This window comes from Odocoileus virginianus, chromosome 2, assembly GCF_023699985.2.
Source record: "Odocoileus virginianus isolate 20LAN1187 ecotype Illinois chromosome 2, Ovbor_1.2, whole genome shotgun sequence".
Lineage (NCBI taxonomy): Eukaryota > Metazoa > Chordata > Mammalia > Artiodactyla > Cervidae > Odocoileus > Odocoileus virginianus.
The window spans coordinates 100,477,142-100,496,735 of NC_069675.1; the positions used below are offsets into that span (position 1 = coordinate 100,477,142).

At 56.4% G+C, this 19,594-nt stretch overlaps 1 protein-coding gene across 1 annotated transcript in view; it reads left to right on the forward strand.

The window, feature by feature from the left end:
* Positions 1-964, forward strand: part of COL5A1 (collagen type V alpha 1 chain) — a 148,730-nt gene extending 147,766 nt beyond the window's left edge. Inside the window, 1 exon segment of the mRNA XM_070455999.1 lies at positions 284-964. Within this exon segment, the coding sequence (XP_070312100.1) occupies positions 284-430 (147 nt within the window). The 3' untranslated portion in view covers positions 431-964.
* The last annotated feature ends 18,630 nt before the right edge of the window (positions 965-19,594 follow it).

The window sequence follows — 19,594 nt, forward strand, 5'->3', positions numbered from 1 at the left end:
CTGGACTGCCTTGGGGCAGATCCATGTGGCTCAATGCGGGGGGTCCCAGCTAGCGGGCATGGAAGCATGCGTACTGATGGGCTGAGGACCCTCAGCACAGCCTCCCTGCACTGCGTCCCGCTCCCAAGTAGTGGGGCTGGATGAATGTCCTGGGGTGAGCTGCCTGCTCCCACGGCGGTCATCCTGCTAGGGGTGTGTTTCGGAGCTGGGAGGCGTGGTGGACGTGGGCCGTTGGTTCACCTTGGGGGCCCTTGCTGATCCATCCCCCTCTCCCCCTCCGCAGACGAAAAAAGGGTATCAGAAGACAGTTCTGGAGATCGACACCCCCAAGGTGGAGCAGCTGCCCATCGTAGACATCATGTTCAATGACTTCGGTGAAGCGTCGCAGAAATTCGGATTTGAAGTGGGGCCGGCTTGCTTCCTGGGCTAGGAGCCGCGAGCCCGGCCCCAAGAGCAACCTCGTGACCTCAGCGCGCCGCCTGCGGCCTCCGGACAGTGAGGGCCTCTCGCCCCTCCCCACCGTGCCGGCCGCCCCGCCCCGAGAGAGCAAAGGGAAAGAGCCGCGTCCGCGCCCCCACCCTGGAGCCGAATCACATGACCTAGACGCCCCGCAGCCACCCGCTTCCAGCAGCCCCTTCTGCGACGCCGCACTCCCTGGGAAGGGAGCGGGGCCCACGGGTCTTGCCCCCGAGCCTGTGGATGGTCTTCACGGAGAGGGGTAGGGCTGCCGTATTTGGAGATCACTCATTTAAAAAAAAAAATTCAACTTGAAGATGTGTATTTTCCCCTGACCTTCAAACCATGTTCCGAGGCCAGCCTTGTAAAGGTCACCCCACCCTCCAGAGCCTCCGTTTTTAACAAGATCCATTCACAGGCCAAATGTCATTCTGCATGTGCCTTTCCGATGGATTAAAGGTGCTTTTGTTTTTGTGAGTTTTAAGTAAATATTTGTATTGTATTGTCATACATGTTCAGTGTCCCTGACTTTCAATCATGCCTGTGAACCCTGGCTGCAGACCTGGGAGGCGGGCCACACCCCCGCCCTCTCCAGGATGTGTGATGAATTGGAAATTTGCCAAAGGCAGCGAGCATTCGCCCCACCATTCGCAAAGCAGGTGCCACTGCCCCTTTCAGACAAGTCTTTGATTAGCTCTGGATTTTTTTTTTTAAACGGAGAGAAAAAGAAAAAAGGATTTTATACTCTGCCTTCTCCACATGCACTTAGGTGAAAACGCAGGCTTAAATTAATTTTAATTGCTTCCTTTTCCCATGTTTCTTCCTGCAGAGCCTGATGGGAGAATGTCCAGGGCAGGGAAACCACATTTTCTGTCAATGATGATGAAATGAAAATTGGTGCTTATTTTTACACTCCTCTTTTGTGGTGCTATCTGTTGAGATCTCCCTGAAGGTGTCACTGGGGCTCCCTGCTGTGCCTCGTTCCCCATCTCTCTCCCTCCACCATCTAGGTTTTTGCCACGGACATTAAGATAAACGCGGGCCACCCGCCCTCCCGTAGCCCTGCCCGCCTCCCAGACAGCAGCGAAGCCGCTCCAGGCCGGGTACCACTCTTAAGCTGTGCGTCTGTGATCGGAAGACGCACGCACACAATAGGCGCACGCCTCCCGCGTGATCCACAGTGTAACGATGGCGGATTGTACTCAGTTGCCGAATGTTTGTGGTGCTAATTTCTGCGTTGTTGTTTTTTATTTTTTTTTGCAAGAACTGAATTGAGGCAGCTCGTGGCCTTCAGCGGGACTGCCCTCCATGTGGCCTCAGCAGATAGACAAATGTGCAATGAACTCCGTGAGTCCCGCCGGGGTCGCCAGCTGTGCCTTATCCCTTTGAAAGCGATTTGGATTTCCGTCTGCAAAAGTGTTGGGCGTGGGTCTCAGCTGCTTGGGTGCTCGGGCCAGCCAGGCTCCGTCCGGTACCGGTCCTCCTCACCGAGCAAGGGCGAGGACTTGCTGGGCTGGCAAGGAAAGGTAATTCCTTTACTGTGAAAAGCTGCCCGCGTGCAATGCCCTTTCCTGCCAGGATGGGAGAGCGAGACGGGCCCTGGGGCCCTGTGCAGCCCCGTCAGGAGGCGTTGTGACGGGTCCCGGCTCTGGTGCTGTTCCCCGCCCACCCTGCCCCATCGGACCACGGTTCCAGCTTAGGAAACCAGAGCAGAGCAACCCAGGAGTGACAGCACACCCCCATGAGGCGTTCCCGAACCCCCTGGAAATTGAGTCCTGCTCTTGCCAAAGAAAAGTCTGGCTTCGGGATTCTCCCGAACCCAGAATGCCAGCATCTGCCAATGGCCCTGTCCTTCATCTCTTCAAAAGAAAAGCCATATCGGATCGTTGCCACAGGGCGCCCTGTGGGTTTTGTCTAGGTCATGTGATTCCATTTTGATTTCTCATCCCACCGAGTTCTCCTTTTATTCTGTCAATCTTTTCCTCCATTGGCCCCTTCAAAGCTGTTGTAATTTGTACTGAGTCAAAACATGTCCCATTCTCCCCAGACCACTTAGCTATGATATATTGCAATAAAATTACTTCTTATATTTGCAGAAATTCTTTCGGTGTAATTTTATTTTTTCCCCCCTCATCTATATATAATTGGACACATGTTGATGAAGAGAAAAGGAAAATGGTCAAAAGAAAACCTATGGCAAATATTCTAGGACATTAGGCCCTTTAAAATAGAATGTCAAGTGACATAATGTATACACTTCCTGAAAACCCAGTAGACGTGTTCATACGTTTCAACTGTAATGCCCAGGAAAGCGTATTTTAAAATATTTTAAACCTGTGTAACAGAGGAATAATTGTAATAGTTTTTCAATAAATCAAGATGACTGTTTCCACCGTAAACAGATGTGATCGGCTGTCTTCTTAAGTGTGACCAGGGCCTTCCCCTGCATTAAACCGATGTGTGACCCCAGTCTCAGGACAGCAGAAACTCAAAACCCTAGCCATGGTCACAGAAAATGGAAGGAAGACATGGGCCAGACCACCCGCCAAGGGAGCTCTTCCTCGGAAGACGTGGCAGGGGGCATCGCGAAGACAGAGCTGTGCCCCGAGTGCCCGTGGGCTGTGGCCAGGCAGCAGCCCTCCCGCCTCGCGGGGAAGCTTCCACAATCCTCGGTCATTCAGACCCCAAGTGCCCTCCAGGGTGCCAGGTCCCAGGCGCCTGCTCCTGCTGCCCAGCTGGACAGAAAGATGGTGCTGCCCGGCCCCCTGGCTCGCGACGGCCGATGACCCTGACAGGACGTGGTCATGTTGGCTCCCTCTTGCATCTCAGCAGCCATGTTCCTGGAGTGACTGCGTCCCCAGCAAGCATGTTCCGGAGGGAGTCCCCAGCCAGACCGCCAGGAACTTGGAGCATGAGCAATAAACGTGAACTGTTGGTCTCAGCTGTGGATGTCGCAGAGTGTGGTTACTGTCAAAGCCACTGGGTCCGTGGGCCATCGGCCAGAGCATCAGCCCCTGGTTAGGATGCAGATTCCCAGGCCCCGCGGCAGACCTGCTGAACCGAACAACTTGGGGGAGGCCCCGTCATCTGTGTTTTGAGCAGGTCGATAGGGGAGTCTGGTGCTTGGGTTTGAGATCCATCAGCCTGGACGATCCCGGAGCAGATGGGAACGTGAACCAGGAAGTGGGCACTTCTTTTCCAACACCAGTGTGAGTTGGCAGATCCCGCTGCGGGGCAGTGGAGTCAGGATCTGCCATCGGAGGATGGAAGGTGGCCCATACCCCAGGAGCAGAATGTGTGGTCAGATTGCTCTCTGTGACCTGTGAGAGCCTGCAGGCCACTCACGAGCATGTGACTTGGGAAAAGGTCGGAACCAGGGCAGTGATGCAGGGCGCCGCAGATTTGAGGGTTTCCAGGGCCCCAAAAGGCAGCCATTTCTCAGCATCCACGGTTAAAGATGAAACTGAGGGGGCTTCCCTGGCGGCTCAGTGGCAACCACGCAGAAGGCACGGGTTTAATCCCTGATCCGGGAAGAGTCCCCGCGCCACGGAGCCACGAAGCCCGTGCTCAGCAACTACTGAAGTCCAGGCGCCCTAGAGCCGTCATCTGCAACCAGAGAGGCCCCAGCTCACCGGACCTAGGGAGAGCCTGTGCGTAGCATCGAAGGCAGAACACGGCCAAAAATTAATCAATTATGTAAACCATTTAAAAAGACGGGAGCATCATGAGTAAGACCCTTCTGGGGCGACGCCCTGCAGAGTCCCCTGCTTCTCTCCGCCTCTTCCCTCTTCCAGAGACCTGACTCACGGAAGCACCTGCTGTAGGCTGGGCTGGAGGATGAGAGCCCAGAGGTGCTGGTGCAGCTGGAGCCCGGAGCCCAGTGCCCGGCGAGCACTGTGTCCTCCAGGATGGGAGCAGGGAAGCTGGACTCGCTCGAGCACCGCTCCCCCCAGTGCCAGGGTGCCCCCCTGCAGCCGCCGACACCTGGACTGGGTCTTGTGAAGATTGGAGTAGAGGCATCTCACCAGGACTTTGCTCCCCGTCTTGGGAGAGGTGAGATCTGTGTAAACAATGGGCTCCGGGGTCAAGAAAGAGAGGGTTGTCAAGGGAGGGGGTGGGGTGCCGAGCTTCCTCGCGCAGGAAAGCCGGTGCAGTCAGAGGTCAGGGCCTGGACGTCCCTGGACAGTGCTAGCCGAAGCCTGCACCTGGGTCAGCTGGAAGGTTTTTTAAAGCAGGTTCCTGTCCCTCCCTCCCCTACGTGATTCAGCAGCTCTGAAGGCTGCCGAAGACTTGTAATTCCGAAAATTCCCCAGGTGTCCTGCTGCTACTTGGAACACACGGGAATTAGCGTTGGTAGCTTATCTAGTCTCAGCTCCCACGCACCCCTGGCCACCGGAAAGGCAGGTGCCGCCTGCGTACCGGCTGTTACCAGATTTTACAAAGGCTGAAGCATATACCCAGACCCCCTCCACCCCCAACTCCCCTGATGCTAAACGTCCCCTATAGAGAAGTGTGGTCCTTCTGTATAGAATGCATCGCTTTAAAATGCAAGTCTTTAAGCCTTCTGAGGTGTTTCTTCTTATTAGCGATCCTGTGGCAGAAATCAGCTTGACACCTTGAGTTCAAGTGGCATTTATTTGGTGCAGAAAGACGGAGCCTGAGGAGGCAGGAGCGTGTGCAGGGCCCCTCTGTTGGGTGGAGGTGACAAGGGTGGTGTCCTGTCGATTTCCCCTCTTTGACCGCTTGTCAAGGGAGGAGGGGGTCTTCTCTCCTGCCTGCAGCCCCGATGGGAAGACCACAGATGGGGGACGTCCGAGGCCCACACCGTGTTTGTTTCACCCTGGTCATCTTTACGTTCCCTCTGAGATGACATGACGGGGGCTCAGGCGGAAGAGAAGGAGATGACCTGATGAGAAGAGGTCTGCAGGCGCCCAGTTCACAGTCACTGTGAGCGGTGAGGTACCCCCCACGTGTGATGATGAGAGCATCCCCACATTGGCCAGAAGAATAACAAGGACGATGAGGATACAGGCCTGGCTCGGATGTGGTGGAGGCTCTGAACGCTCTGCAGGGTGGACAGTCTGTCTTGGAGACAGGATCAAGCATTCGGGGAAAGGTTTGGGGAGCAGGAGACGGATGAGGTTGGGGCTGAGCTCTAGAGACATGGACCCGACACCGTGGTGTGGAGGAAGACCTGGCAGCAACAGAGACCGGGGAGAAGGTGCTTCGCTCAGCGGAGGAAAGAGCATTAGTGAAGGGGGGTGCCGGGCGCCGACATCCCGGTGCTGCAGGGCTGATGTCAGCCTTCCTGCTCCGTCTCCTACCAACGATTACTTTCTCAGGCACCTGGCCTCCGAGCTTTTTCTCAAACCCACCAGGATCTCGTCCTCTTGCCGTAGGACTCCCACCCGGAACACCGCGTGTCTCACCCATGCCTCTCAGCTCCCTGCTCAAATGTCACCTTTCCTGAGAGGCGTTGAGGGACGAAGAGCTTAGAACAACTTGCTCCCCAGACGTCTTGGGTCTGATTGCTGGAAGACGGCTTTCGTTGCGCTAACCCTCCTGCAATAAAGTCTAAGAGTTGCCGGTGAAAATACAGTTACTAGAAGGCAACGGAGAGGGACAAAAGAGCAGATGGGAACTGGATGTGGGCTAAGAAGGACAGCCACCCTGACCTCCTGAGGGCCCCCTGGCCCATGGGTGCAGGGTAGCACCTCTGTCTCAGGAGACAGAGGCTGTCTCGGAGGCTGTCTCACTGGGCTGGGGACTTGGGCGGAGATCCAGGCTCCCAGCTGGGCAGGGGGTAGAACCTCCTAAACAGGAAGCCATGTTGCGAAAGCCCCCGGGACTGCTGCAAATACTGTCCTGTCCCTGCCGACGGTCGACCAGAACGTGCGGTGAGGGGAGGGGGAGATGGTCAGGACGCACCGCTGGGCGGGGGCCAGCTGGGAGGCCCACACAGCTGAGAGGAGGCGTCAGCACTGCCCAGGGTTGGAGGCAGTTTGAGTTCAACTCCCACCATTTTGGATGGATTTGATAAACACCTCAGGCTTCCTCCAGGGAGCCCAACCCTTAAGTAAGAGGATAGTATCCCAGGCCTGAGATTAAGGCCTGGGATTAAGGGCAAAATAGAGCCACAATAACAAACCTAGAGCCAAGACCGCCAGGCTCAAATGATCCCGCGCACCTGCCTGCCAGCACCAAGCTCAGTTTGCTTCTGAGGAAGCTCAGAATGCAGACCCTGGGACTCAGTATCCATCTGGTTCAGAATTAAGACTCACTGGACACATAAGAAAGGAAAACATGACCCATGGTCAAGTGGGGAAAGTAGAAACAAATGAACAGTCACCTCCAAATTTACAGACAAGTACTTCGAAATAAGTAGGATAAATGTGTTAAATAATACATGAGAAAAGGTGGATATAGTGAGTAAAGAAATGGGACATTTCAAGAGAGATAAGAAAACTAAAGCATGAACAAATTGTAAATATTAGAAACAAAAATTGCAATATATGAAATAAAATATTCATTGGATAAAGAAGACGTACAGATGACTGATAGGCATGTTAAAAAAAGTGTTCATTGTTGCTAATTATCAGAAAAATCAAAACTGCAGTGAGGTATCCCCTCACACCAGTCAGAATGGCCATCATTTAAAAATCTACAAACAATAAATGCTGGAGAGGGTGTGGAGAAAAGGGAACCCCCTACATACTGGTGGGAAAGTAAATCAGTGCAACCACTATGGAGAACAGTCTGAAAGTTCCGAAAAAAGCTAGAAATAGAACTACCGGCAATACCACTCCTGGGCATGTATCTGGAGAAAACATGATCCAAAAAGACACATGCACCCCAATACTCACTGCAGCACCATTTACAACAGCCGAGACAGAGCAGTGACTTAAATGTCCATCGACAGGTGAGTGGGTAATGAAGACGTGGTATATATAGATCAACGGAATATCACTCAGCCATAAAAAAGAATGAAAAATGCCATTTGCTGCAATGTGGATGGACCCAGAGATTATCACTTAAATAAGTAGGCCAGACAAAGACAAATTTGATATCACTTATAGGTGAAATCTAAAAAATGATACAAATGAACTTATTTACAAAGCAGAAACAGACTCACAGATAGAGAAGACAAAGTTACCCCCTAGGGAAGGGGAAGTGGGCGGGATAAATTGGGAGCTGGGGACTAGCAGATACAAGCTATTACATATAAAACAATGAACAACAAAGTCCTGAAAATCACAGGGAACCATGTCAGTATCTTATAATAACCTGCAGTGGAAAGGAATACGAAAACCTGAATCACCTTTCGGTACACCAGAAACTAACACAGCATTGTAAATCAACTAAACTTCACAGACTGTTTTAAAAACAAAAAGAGAGCGTATTTGTTGCCAAGCAGATCACATAACCAGGAACGTGGATGGAAGTCCTTCATATCGTGTCTCGTCGGTGGTGCACGTGGCTTTCAGCTACATCAGAGCTCACCTTGCAGTAGCGTTATGTAGTTGTTCGTCTGCTTAATTTTTCTGTCTCCCCTAATAGCTCAGGCGCCCAGCGTGCAGGGACCTTCTATGTCTCCCTCTGTGTCAGGGGGCCCAGAGCAGCACCTGGCACACAGCGGGTGTTCGCTAAATACCCCTTTCTCTCCTGCTGGTTGTTGTTCAGTCTTGTCTGACTCTTTGCGACCCCATGGATTGCAGCACGCCAGGCCTCCCTGTCCATCACCAACTCCCAGAGCTTGCTCAAACCCATGTCCATCGAATCGGTGATGCCATCCAGCCATCTCATCCTCTGTCGTCCCCTTCTCCTCCTGCCCTCAGTCTTTCCCAGCATCAGGGTCTTTTCCAATGAGTCATCCCTTCCCATCAGGTGGCCAAAGTATTGGAGCTTCAGCATCAGTCCTTCCTCTCGCTGGAGAGACCAGACAGGAAGCGGAATCCCAGTGTGCTGGCCCAGGGCGTGCTTCCGGAGCTGCAGCGAGTTCTGAAATTCGGGAGCAGGACTCGCCCTTGTGCAAGGCGGCCAGTGACAGGACTTGCCTTTTTGGCCGTCATCCTCGGTTGATCCTTTCGCTTGTGGCCTGAACAGCTCTTCAGCTCCAGTGAGGAGCCTCGAAGGACCGCTGGGAATGTTTAATTCCGGTGCGGGGACCCTTAGAGATGAGGGCTGAGCAGGAAAACGTGACCTGCAGCAGGAGCCCAGGCACAGGTTTGCAAAGCCTCCCTGTGGGGGCAGGGATGTGCGCCAGAAGCCGGAGGGCAGGGCGGGGTGGGGCCGGGTGGGGGGGGGGAGGGGGCGCCAGCATGCCAGCGCCTCAGGGGAGCAGAGTTCTAGTCCTGCCTCCCCACTAGCAGGCCGTGCGCCCCAGGCCGTGTCTTTCCTTTCTGCATCTCCATTTTCCATCCCTTCCTAGACGTGTTCTCCAAAGCACCCGGCGGAGCCAGGCCTGTTCCTCACCGTGTGGGTCTCTCTCCCCTCTGTGATGCATCATTGCTGACTCTTGTTCCCCTTCTGGCACAGAGAAGATTTCTCTGTGTGCGACTATCTTTTTAAATTAATTCAAATGCAGTTTGTTCAATTTACTAAAATTATACATGCTAAAGTCCAGCAATTCCTTCAGCTTTTAAGTTGGATGTATCAAGCTCATTCTATGTAAAAAGGCACATTTGAATTTCTTCCTTTACGGGACCTGTGAGTGATTCCTGTTCCACTGACTGACTCAGTTAACAGCTTTCAACGTTTTAATTGCATTTTCAAAATGAATGTATTCACATCTGGGCTCTTGCGCTTCAGTTGTCTGCCTTTAATGAAACCTTCTGAGTTGAAGCTAATTTTTAGGGATCTACTAATGTACACATACAAATGTGATGAATTTAGGGGCCTCTTAACTCTCAACTATAAACAATAAACAAAACAGCAATATTTCCCCATAAAATTGCTAACGTGTTCTGTTACTCAAGGTCACGTTTTCAGCTGGATTATCAGGTTCTTCTTTTAACAGACCAGATTCTCTGAACTAAAGCTGGTACTTCCCTGGTGGGCTTCTCTCATAGCTCAGCTGGTAAAGAATCCACCTGCAATACAGGAGACCTGGGTTCAATCCCTGGGTTGGGAAGATCCCCTGGAGAAGGGAAAGGCTATCCATTGCAGCACTCTGGCCTGGAGAACTCCATGGACTGTATCGTCCCTGGGGTCGCAGAGAGTCGGAGACGACCGAGCGGCTTTCACAAACCGGTACCGCAAACATCAAATGGGGCATGAGTTTCTTTCTTTTAAAGGTTTATATATTTATGTACACTTGTGGCTGAGCTGGGTCTTCGCTGTCGTGGTGACTTTAGTTGTAGCAGCGGGGCATCCTCTCTAGCTGCGGTGCGCAGGCTTCTCGTCTCGGGGACCTCCCCCATTACAGAGCGTGGGCTCTGGGTGCGCAGGCCTCAGCCGTCGCCGCTGGCAGGCTCAGCGGTTGTGGTGCACGGCCTCAGTTGCTCCACAGCAGGTGGGATCTTCCTGGACCAAGGATCGAACCGGTGTCCCCTGCGTTAGCAGGCAGATTCTTAACCACTGAGCCACCAGGAAAGCCCAATGCCAGTTTTTTTACGCTAGAACATTAACACTGTGAGTACCACCTCTTGCCCCGTCTGTGCCCGGGGAAAAGCTCAGCCCAGCCGGAGGGCAGTCCCCACCCATGCAGCGCGGGAGCCAAGGGGCCTCCTTCCGGCCCCAGCTCGGCGTCTCTCCCTCCTGTTCTGTGTGCACATCCCCAGGGAGGCTGCCTCTCCCGCCGAGCCCACCCCACGATGGGTGGACTCTGGCATCTCCTGCTCTTGGAAGTTCACATCCCGGCAGCAGCCCACCCCCCAGCCATGACCTGCCACTTCGGTGGATTGATTGTTCTGAGCGGTGGATGCCTCGCAGTTGCTGTCGCCCAGCTGTGCCTGACTCTTTGTGACCCCACGACTGCAGCCGTCCAGGCTCCCCTGTCTTTCTGGAGCTTATTCGAACTCATGTCCATTGAGTCAGTGATGTCATCCAACCATCTCATCCTCTGTCACCCCCTTCTCCTCCTGCCCTCAATCTTTCCCAGCATCAGGGTCTCTTCCAATGGGTCGGATTTTCACGTTAGGTCCCAAAGTATTGCAACTTCAGCTTCAGAATCCGTCTTTCCAATGAAAATTCAGAGCTGATTTCCTTTAGGGTTGACCGGTTTGACCTCCTTGCAGTCCAAGGGACTCTCAAGAGGCGCTAGAAAACCAGGAAATACAGGGCTGGCGTCCTCCGAACTCCCTCCAGGAGGAGCTCAGTTGTCAGCCCCTCCTGGTGGGGTGGGCTCCATCAACAGGGAAGACTGACTCTTGACTCATCCCGGCAGAGGAGACCAGAGGTCCAGCCCACACTCAGACATTGTGCGGTGGGCCCTCAGCTCGGGCGGCCTGTTGTCAGCCCTGCAGGGCCCTCGGGCCCAGGACGAGCCTTTAGCAGCTCTGTGTCCTCTGCAAAGGTGAAGCTGGGGGTCTGGAGGGCTCCAACGAGCTCTCCGTTCTCTGAGGCTGCCCAGGGCTGCCCGGAGCTGCAGGGCCCGGGGAGAGAGGCACCAGCCAGTCCTGGGAGCCTCTGTCAAGGGCGGAGCGGGTGGGAGCCCGCAGGGGGCTGTGCCGTGGCCGGGGCATCAGCTCGGGCCTGGGGAAGCAGAGAGACCCTGCTAGTGTCCTGGCTCTGCTTCTTCCATGTGATGTTGGTGGGGAGTTAACCTCACCGGTTTCTTCATCCACACAGTAACGTAACACCACGCACAGCTGAGCATGCCCACGAGGCTGGCGTGACCCAGGACACGGTCCAACAAGCTGTGGGTTTTATCTACTACTATTGTCGGTGATCATGGGGAAGGATGGCAATTCAGCCCGTTTCCCTGAAGGTTCAGTTCCCGTTCTTATTATTGGAGCTCTCTCTTGAGGAATGAGAGTTTTTGGACAGTGAGGGCCACGCTCCCCCAAGTGAGAGGATGCTGGTTAGCTGGGAGGAGCAGACCAGATGAGGGGATACCAAGGCCGCCACACCAGCAGAGGGACGCTCCCTGGGGTCACGCGAGAGGCAGCCCTCCGTGTTGTGCAGTGCACAGCATGCACACCCGCACAGGGCAGCCCTGACCAGGACCAGCGTCTGGGACCTCCCAATCCTGGGTGCCAGCCGGGCTACTTCTCCTTCTGAGCAGGTGATTCCCTGACTCACAACAATAGCACCTTCTCTGCCAAAGACAAGACAACGACAAAATTCTGGAAACTGTGCGGTGCGGTTCCAGGGGCCTGGTGGTATGACTATCACCTGTTGAACCTGAATGGGCACTACCTCGGGGGTCCCATGAGAGCTTTGCAAACAACATGAACTGGTGGTGGGGGGAAGTGTGCAACGAGAGCGCCACGGTGTCAGAATTGAAGATACAGGCCACCAAGGGCAGTGCCCATCGGCCAGGGCCCCTGGGAACAGCTCCCTCCACACGCACCGCTGGGGGCGGCTCGTCCAGAGCCCTCTCTCGGAAGGGGACGCGGGGCTCCTCACTATCCTCACAGGAGCGGAAGAGCTGCTTCCTGTCCGCTGGGCCGGAGCCTCATGCTCTGAGCCACCAGCAACTTCCAGCCCTCTGCCCCCTGCGAGGATGAGAGTAACTGCCAGCCCAGGTCTCACCAGGCCCGTGTTCTCGATGAAGACACTCACTTCCCCGACAGCAGGCAGATCTGGGCTGCCTTCGTCACCACCCTGCTCTGACCGCCAGTCCCGCGGCCCCTGTCCGCCCAGGTGTCCTCTGAGCTGAGGGCGTTTCCAGGGCTCTGCGACCAGAGTCGTGGAGCAGGGCCCCGTGGGGACGCGTGCCAGTCGAGTCCCACCGCCCCCCTGCTGGCCGCACTGCCTTCAGGCAATCCCACGCTCAGGCCCAGCGGAGGGCTGGAGGCCAAGCCAGGTGACCGCACGTTCTAGAGTCTTCATGCTCGGCCCTTTGAGAGAGTGTCCCCCGACCCGGGCTCAGAGGTGAAGTGACCTGTGCGGGCCCAGGCCCCCGGCCCAGCCGCCCCTGCAGGTCCATGCCGCCCAGGCTCCCGGCCCCCATCCCCCGTCAAGTGCCCGGTGGCCAGCCTGTCCTGGCGGGGGCCAGCTCGTAACACTTGCCCGGCTATCTGTGTCCCTGTCAGTCCTCTTGTGTCTGTTCTAGCTGCGTCATCTACTCAGAAAATCCAGAAAGGTCCCAGATGGTTGCTACCCGCTTGCTCCTCGAGGTCCCTTAGACGGCTCCTAGCAGCAGCAGCTGCTCTAAGAAGCACACAGAACCATGGAAGGTGCAGCATGTCTGGGGGCGCCGTGGCCTGAGATCTGAGCCACTGCTCCCGGAACCCACGCCCACTCATGCATCTCCTTGTGCTGCCCGAGGGCCTGAGATGGGCCAGAGCAGGATGGAGGGGGCCAGCCTGGGGCGGGTGGGGGGTGGTCCTCCTTCCCCCGGGCCTGAGGACAGGCCCACACCCACTCACCAGGGGCCAGACTGGGCCCCAAGACAAAACTGACAAACTGGGAAATGCAGTGATTCAACATGACGTCAGGGGTTCTGCCGCCACAACATTATCCCCATCACCTCTTCTTTCCCTAAAGACCTGCTCCTTAACCTCTGGGCAGGAGGGCAGTCCTGCTGGGTGTGGACTCTGCTTGGGAACACAGAATGCAGCTCTTCACTCGCCAGGCCCGGGCTCTGATGCACCATCGTCCGGGGCAGCTAAGACCTTGCCTGCATCCCCGGGAGCCACAGTCAGGACCAAGAGCCGGGCTTGGGGACTCTCCCACACACCCGCCGCCCTGACATGCCCGTAGCATCTGCGGAAGGGACTGAGCCTCCGGCAGTGGAGAAACGCCCACTGGCCCAGCTGGAAAAGGCAGGACTAGAATCTGACCCTGCGTCTCGGCCTCTCGGGCTTCCAGGTGGCTCAGGGGTAAGGAATCCACCTCCCGGGGCAGAAGACGCAGGAGGCCTGGGCTCAGTCCCTGGGTCGGGAAGATGCCCTGGAGAAGGGAATGGCTCCTCATTCCAGTGTTCTTCGAGGAGCACTCCATGGACAGAGGAGCCTGGCGGGCTTCAGTCGTCCTCGGGATCGTCAGAGCTAGACACAAGTTAACGACCAAGCATGCACTTGGCCTCTCAGTCCTAGAACTAAGCTTCTCCTGGAAAGGAGCCTCCTTTATAGACGTTATAATTAATATCATGAAGTTGAATTGTGAGCAATCCCTCTTGAGAAAAAAATAATTTCTTACATGTCATGTCATTATTGTGGAAGGCAAAAATAAAACTCTTAAACAAGAAACACTCTTTACTTGACAAGCCAGAAAATTTTTAAGTGTTAGGTTTAAAATCTGCTTAATTGAAAGATGGGCTGAAAATATAATGGGCTAAAAGATGGGAAAATAGAATGGGAGAAAGATGGGCTAAAAAAATAATTTTCATAAATAATGTGAGCCTTGCTATAATTTATTTATAAATACTCTTTTGCTTTGGGGACTTGAGAAGACTTTATTTTTTAAAGACTTGTGAAAATGAGGTCAAACGTACTCGGGCGAGCAAGGGGCTTGGGAACTAACTTGTAGTAACGAGTTCACTTGTACTGTGTGTGCATCCACCTTGCGTATGTGTGCGTGTCCCCACGTGGGGGCCGCGGAAACGTGTAACAGCTGGAGGGCATCTGAAGAGCCAGGAGTCCCCGAGGAGGGAAGGTGCGGGTCCTGTCTCCCCCAGGCCCCCGGCACTGCCTTCCGGGAGCAGGGCTTTGGGGCGGGCTGGGAGCCCAAGCCCGGGCCAGCCGGGTCCCTCGACGGGCCCTGCCCTCCCCTCCTGCTCTTCCAAGGGCCCGGGCCTGCGCTGGGGGAGACGGAGGCAGAGGGCTGGGGGTGGGAGGGTGTACTGAGCACAGCGTGGTTCTTCCTGGCGGCCGTGACCTCTGCGGCGGGGCGGGCACAGGCCCAGCCTGGCGGGACCGGCTCTGGTGGCCGTGACCCCCGACAGCCCCTAGAGAGGTGAGCGCCACTGAGACACCGCTTGTCTGGATGGCCCTGGCAGCCTGCCCGGAAGTCCGGCCGCAGGAGGAGGGTGGGCCTCCCGATCCAGGCGAGCGAGGCTGGCCCCCACCCCAAGAGACCCCCTCCGAGACGAAGTGAGAGTGCCTCCTGGGGACGGGGCACACCCCTCCCCTGGGTTTCCGTTAGGGTCCCAGAGAGAGCGGCTGATCTCAAACACAGCGAAGTTTCGGTTTCAGCCGGTGACAGGCGGGGACTCTGCACCAGCACAGCGCTGGGCTCCCTGGGCTCCGCCAGGCTCAGGCGGTGTAACCTGGGGTAAGTCACTGGCCTTCTCTGAGTCTTCTTTGTCATGTGACTCGCAGACCCGTGGATTGACGATGATAAGTGGGAAACGTGGGGTCGATGGGGCTTCCCTGGTGGCTGAGTGGTAAACAGTTCGGTGGTCAATGCAGGAGATGCAAGAGATGCCAGTTAGATTCAAGGGTTGGGAAGATCTCTTGGAGGAGAAAATGACAACCCACTCTGTATTCTTGCCTGGGAAATCCCACGGGCGGAGGAGCCTGGCAGGCTACAACCTATGGGGTCGCCAAGAGTCGGGCATGACTGAACGACTGAGCCCGCAGCGGGGTCAGTGCCCGTGAGGAGTCATCACCCAGGCCTCCCCGCTGGCCTGATCCCCCCCCAAGCGGCCTCTTCCTGACTCTAGGGCCACCCTCCGTGGACTGGCCACCTGCCTGCCTCCTCCTGAGCCAGCCTCTGTTCCTGGTGGGAGCTTCACAGCCTGGGCAGAGGAGCCCGCTGGCTGGGGTCTGTTGTAACCCCCTCCCCACCCCAGCCTCCCTCCCTGCCCACGACCCTTGGATGCCCCGTCGGGGTGTGTCCTGGGGACCCCGCTCTGCTGGGCACACCGGCCAGAACGGGGACTGGGGGGTGGCCCCTCAGGTGGGCAGGCCCTTCCATCGCCTGCTGCTCACAGGCACCCCGGGTGTGAGGTCAGCGCTGCAGCCAACCTATCCACCTTCTCTGCCATCAGAACCCACTGGGGGAACAGGCTTCCCCTGCCTCTTTCCCGGCCTGAGGAACATCACCCCTCCCTCCAGTAACGCTGAACTTTGGAGCTGGGACTCTCCGCAAAGCCTGAAACCAGCCTGATAGGCTCGCCCGGGCCCCCCTTCCTGTTTCCTTCACCATGAGGTTACAAGTTTTTCCAACGATTCCACACCTCAAGAACCATTTACAAGAAAGGGATTGGAAAGGCCATCTGGTCACATTCAGGCTTGGCTGGGCCGGGGTAGAACGCAGCCCTGCCCACCGGAAACGGGGTGCCTTCAGGCTGCACTCGTGATGGTGAGGGGTCCAGACCCAGGGCGGGAGCCGTGCTCCTCTCTGCACTCCTGCGCCCTGGGGTCGGAGTTTTACACTTGAAAGCGGCCCAGGAGGGAGCGTCACTAGGATGGGAGAGACGAGCTGGGAGCCAGACTTTTAGGGGGAAGGAGGATGGCCTCCCCGGAGCAGGAGCCGGGCCTGGGGCAGCATGCCCCCCCAGGAGGAGGAGCCCTGTCCCGGGGCTCACAGGCCCCTCTCCCCCCACCCCCACACCCAGAGTTATGTCCTAGGCCTCCATCCTCTCCCCGGAGACTCTGTTCAGGAAGAGCGGGGTGGCCGCCTTGTCCAGGTCACCCTGGGTCCTCCCAGTTTTAGCACTGAGCATCCCACATCCTGGAAAACCCCTCAGAGCTGGACAAACCAGGGGCGTTGGTCGCCACGAGGGGAGGCTCATGGACGTTCAAACTGCAGCCCGCGGGACTCCCCTGGCGAAGCAGTGGTTAAGATTTCGCCTTCCAGTGCAGGGAGCTGGGGAGCCAGGATCTCAGTTGCCTCTGGGCCTAAAAACCAAAACATAAAACAAACAATGTTGTGACAAATTCAGAACAGATTTTAAAAATGGTCCACATCAAAAAGTTATAGAACAAGCCAACAACTCCATCCCAGCCTTTAGCAACAGAGGAAGGCCCTCAGGCCTGCACCCCCTTTCCCCAAGGCCGGGGCGGCCTTCTCTTTCCTTCACTATGTTTGGTTAGTCGCTGAGTCGTGTCTGACTCTTTGTGACCCTGCAGACTGCGGCCTGCCAGGCTCCTCTGTCAGTGGGATGTCCCAGGCAAGAATCCTGGAGTGGGTTGCCGTTTCCTCCTCCAGGGGATCTTCCCGTCCCAGGAATCGACCCATGTCTTCTCCAGGCAGATTCTCTACCATCTGAGACACTGGGAAACCCACTTTCTTCACTGGAACGGCTCTACCGGATTAGTGAGCAAAGACAAGAGCAAGCTCCCCACCGCCACCCCTCAGCGGGCATCTGCAAAGTCCTCTTTGGTGGGTGGGCGAGTCTACGCCCCTTGGAAGGAGCGCCCGGTCTAGTGGGGGGCCCCCGTGAGTGAGGTAAAGACTCATGTAGGGGTGCACGCAGGGAGCCTCCTGTCTTTCTTTCACCCCAGCCTGACTCTCAGCGCATCCCACCTCGCTGCCTGCCCAGCCTGGCTGGACTCCCACGCTTATAAAGCTACCTGCACGTGGACGGCTGAGGGAGGCCGTGCATCCTCCGGCCCGACAGGCCCCTGAGAGCCCCTGGGCTCCCAGCGGGGAAGCCCGCGCCCCTCAGCCTGCCTGCTTGTCACAGCGGCTGTCAGCGCAGACATCTCAGACGGGAGTCACCTCGGAAGAGCAGCGGCCAGAGCGAGGGGCGGGGAGGAAGGTGGAAACGTGTTCGACGCGAGCGCTGCTTCTGATAACGCGGGAGGCGGTTCCGCAGAGGGGCCTCTGGGGCTCCAAGGAAAGACCGTGCAGATCCGGAACGTGCGTGCTTCTCTGCCTCGGCAGTCTGAGGAGGCACTGCAGAGAAGGGGAAGGTCCTAGGGAAAAATCAAGCCATTTGCCAGCAGGAAAAATGAAGTGAAGAGTCCAGCAAACTGAGGTCTTAGCAAGTTGGAAAACACCTAAACATCGCTAGACCCCCAAAGGAAGGGATGGACCTTTTTCAAAGCCCTTGAGTTGCAAAGAGCAGTGAAGTGTTTTTTATTTTGGGGATAGAGTGACTCAGCCTTGGGAGTAAGATCTTTTCTGCCCAAGCCTGGGAGCTCCGAGCAAACTCCCGTTAAGATGGCAGATCCGGGGAGGCATGGAGGTGGAGCAAAGAAGGGACCAGACGTGTCTCAGGACGGAGGAGCCAGGCTCTGGGGAAGGGGTCGGGGGGCCTGGATCACTGCAGGGTTCACCAGCCCCCCAGGCCCTGTGGGACCATGACAGGTTTGTATGACGTCACGGGGCTGAGATATGAAGTTGTGTATTAAACAGACAGCTGTCACTTACTTACGTTTACAAAGAGGTGGCCGGGGGAGGGGCAAAGAGCAGGGAGGCGAGAGGGGAGACCTGCAACCTCGCCCTTGCCCTAAATCCAGCTCTGGGCTCTGAGCCGACCTTCCTCCGGCAACTTCCTATCCATTTCTTCTGCCACCCTGGAGCTACTCAGCTTGGTCGTCATTGTCACAGTGACTAATCAACCATATGGGTGGGGGGGGGGGGCGGCCAATTATCTGATTCCTGGAGCCTTGCAGGAGGCTGCAAGCCCCTCCACCCCCGCCGCCCCCTCCCAACTCCAACGTGTGGCACACGTCCCAGCCAGGAAGGCAGGAGAGCTTGGAACCATCTGGAAGTGTCCATCTGTCCCAAGGGAATGAGCACAGCGCTCCCAGAGCCCTGCGCCTGCAAGAGAGCTGGCCTACATTTTAATTGGGGTTGAAATAGAAATCGTCAGAGTCTGGGGATGGAAGCGAGGCGCAGTTGCTCCAGTCCATGCTTTCAGGCTCAGCGAGGACCAGCGCCCCTGTAGCCCCAGATGCACACCCACTCGCTCCTGGCCCAGCACCCCATGGGCGGGGAACCCTGCTGCCCCCTTGGAGCACTTTGCAGTGAGGCCGGAGCAGCTGTCTGACCTCGGGCGCGCCCCTGCCTCTGCATTTGGCCCTGCCTCTCGGGAGAGTTCTTCCACCAGAGGGCCGGGTGCCCGGGGCCGCAGGATGTCCACGCTGTGTACCCACCACCCTCGGACAGGCCCCATCGACCAGTGGCCTAGACAGAGGAGCTGAGGACAGAGACATCCTCAGAAAACGAAACAGGAAGCCGTGCTCACCCGGCAGGCTGTGAGGCTCTCGGGGCGGCGGCCCCGTAACTGAGCAGGGCTTTCTGGGTCTGACAAGCGCGGGTGTTGTGAGCGGCCGGGGTGTGTCCTGGTTGCTCGGCCGATAACTCGTGTGACTCAGACAGAAACGTCCTCCCGTGAATTAGCTCCGCTCTGCCCTCCTGCAGCACACTGTCTCCTTCCAGACAAGCTCTGTCTGACGGGCCAGAGACCCAGGGCTTTCATTTGCTTGCCCTGAGATCATCCACAAGCGCACTTAGCCCTGAAGATAGCGTATTAGTGGGTTCCAAGGCTTTTCCACTTCACCCCAAACTCTGTCTGCACGTTTCTGTTTGGCACCAGTGAACAGAGGCCGAGTTTCGGCAACAGCACGTCAAGAGGGATAAAGGCTATGCAGCTGCATAAGAGCAAGGTCCGGCAGGGTGTTCAAAAAAGACAAAGTGTGTGCAGGACAAGGGGGACGATGAAGCCGGGGGCAGGGAGCTTACGGGGCCGAAAGACCTTCCTGGTCAGTGGCAGAGGGCAGAGGTGGACGGGGCTCCTCAGATACAGACACCCCGAGAGTAGGGGAATGTGTCCCCAGCACAAGCTGGGAGAGGGGAGTTCGGGCAATTAAAGTATTCACTAATAAGAGAGAGGTGACGAGAACGAGCCTGGGAGAGCGAGCCCGTCCACTGAAGCCCCGTGGTGGGGTTTCTCTGCTTGGGAGCGGGTGCTGGGAACAGTCCTGGGGGGTTGCTTAAATAAACACCCTCTGCCTCCCCTAGGTGCCAGGGCGGAGCTGTTCTAACCATCACTGAGTTTTGAGGATTTGAGTCTGATAGGCACTTGTGTTTAGGAGAGACTCGGCTTTTCTAAAATAACAGTTGAGTTCTGAAAGCT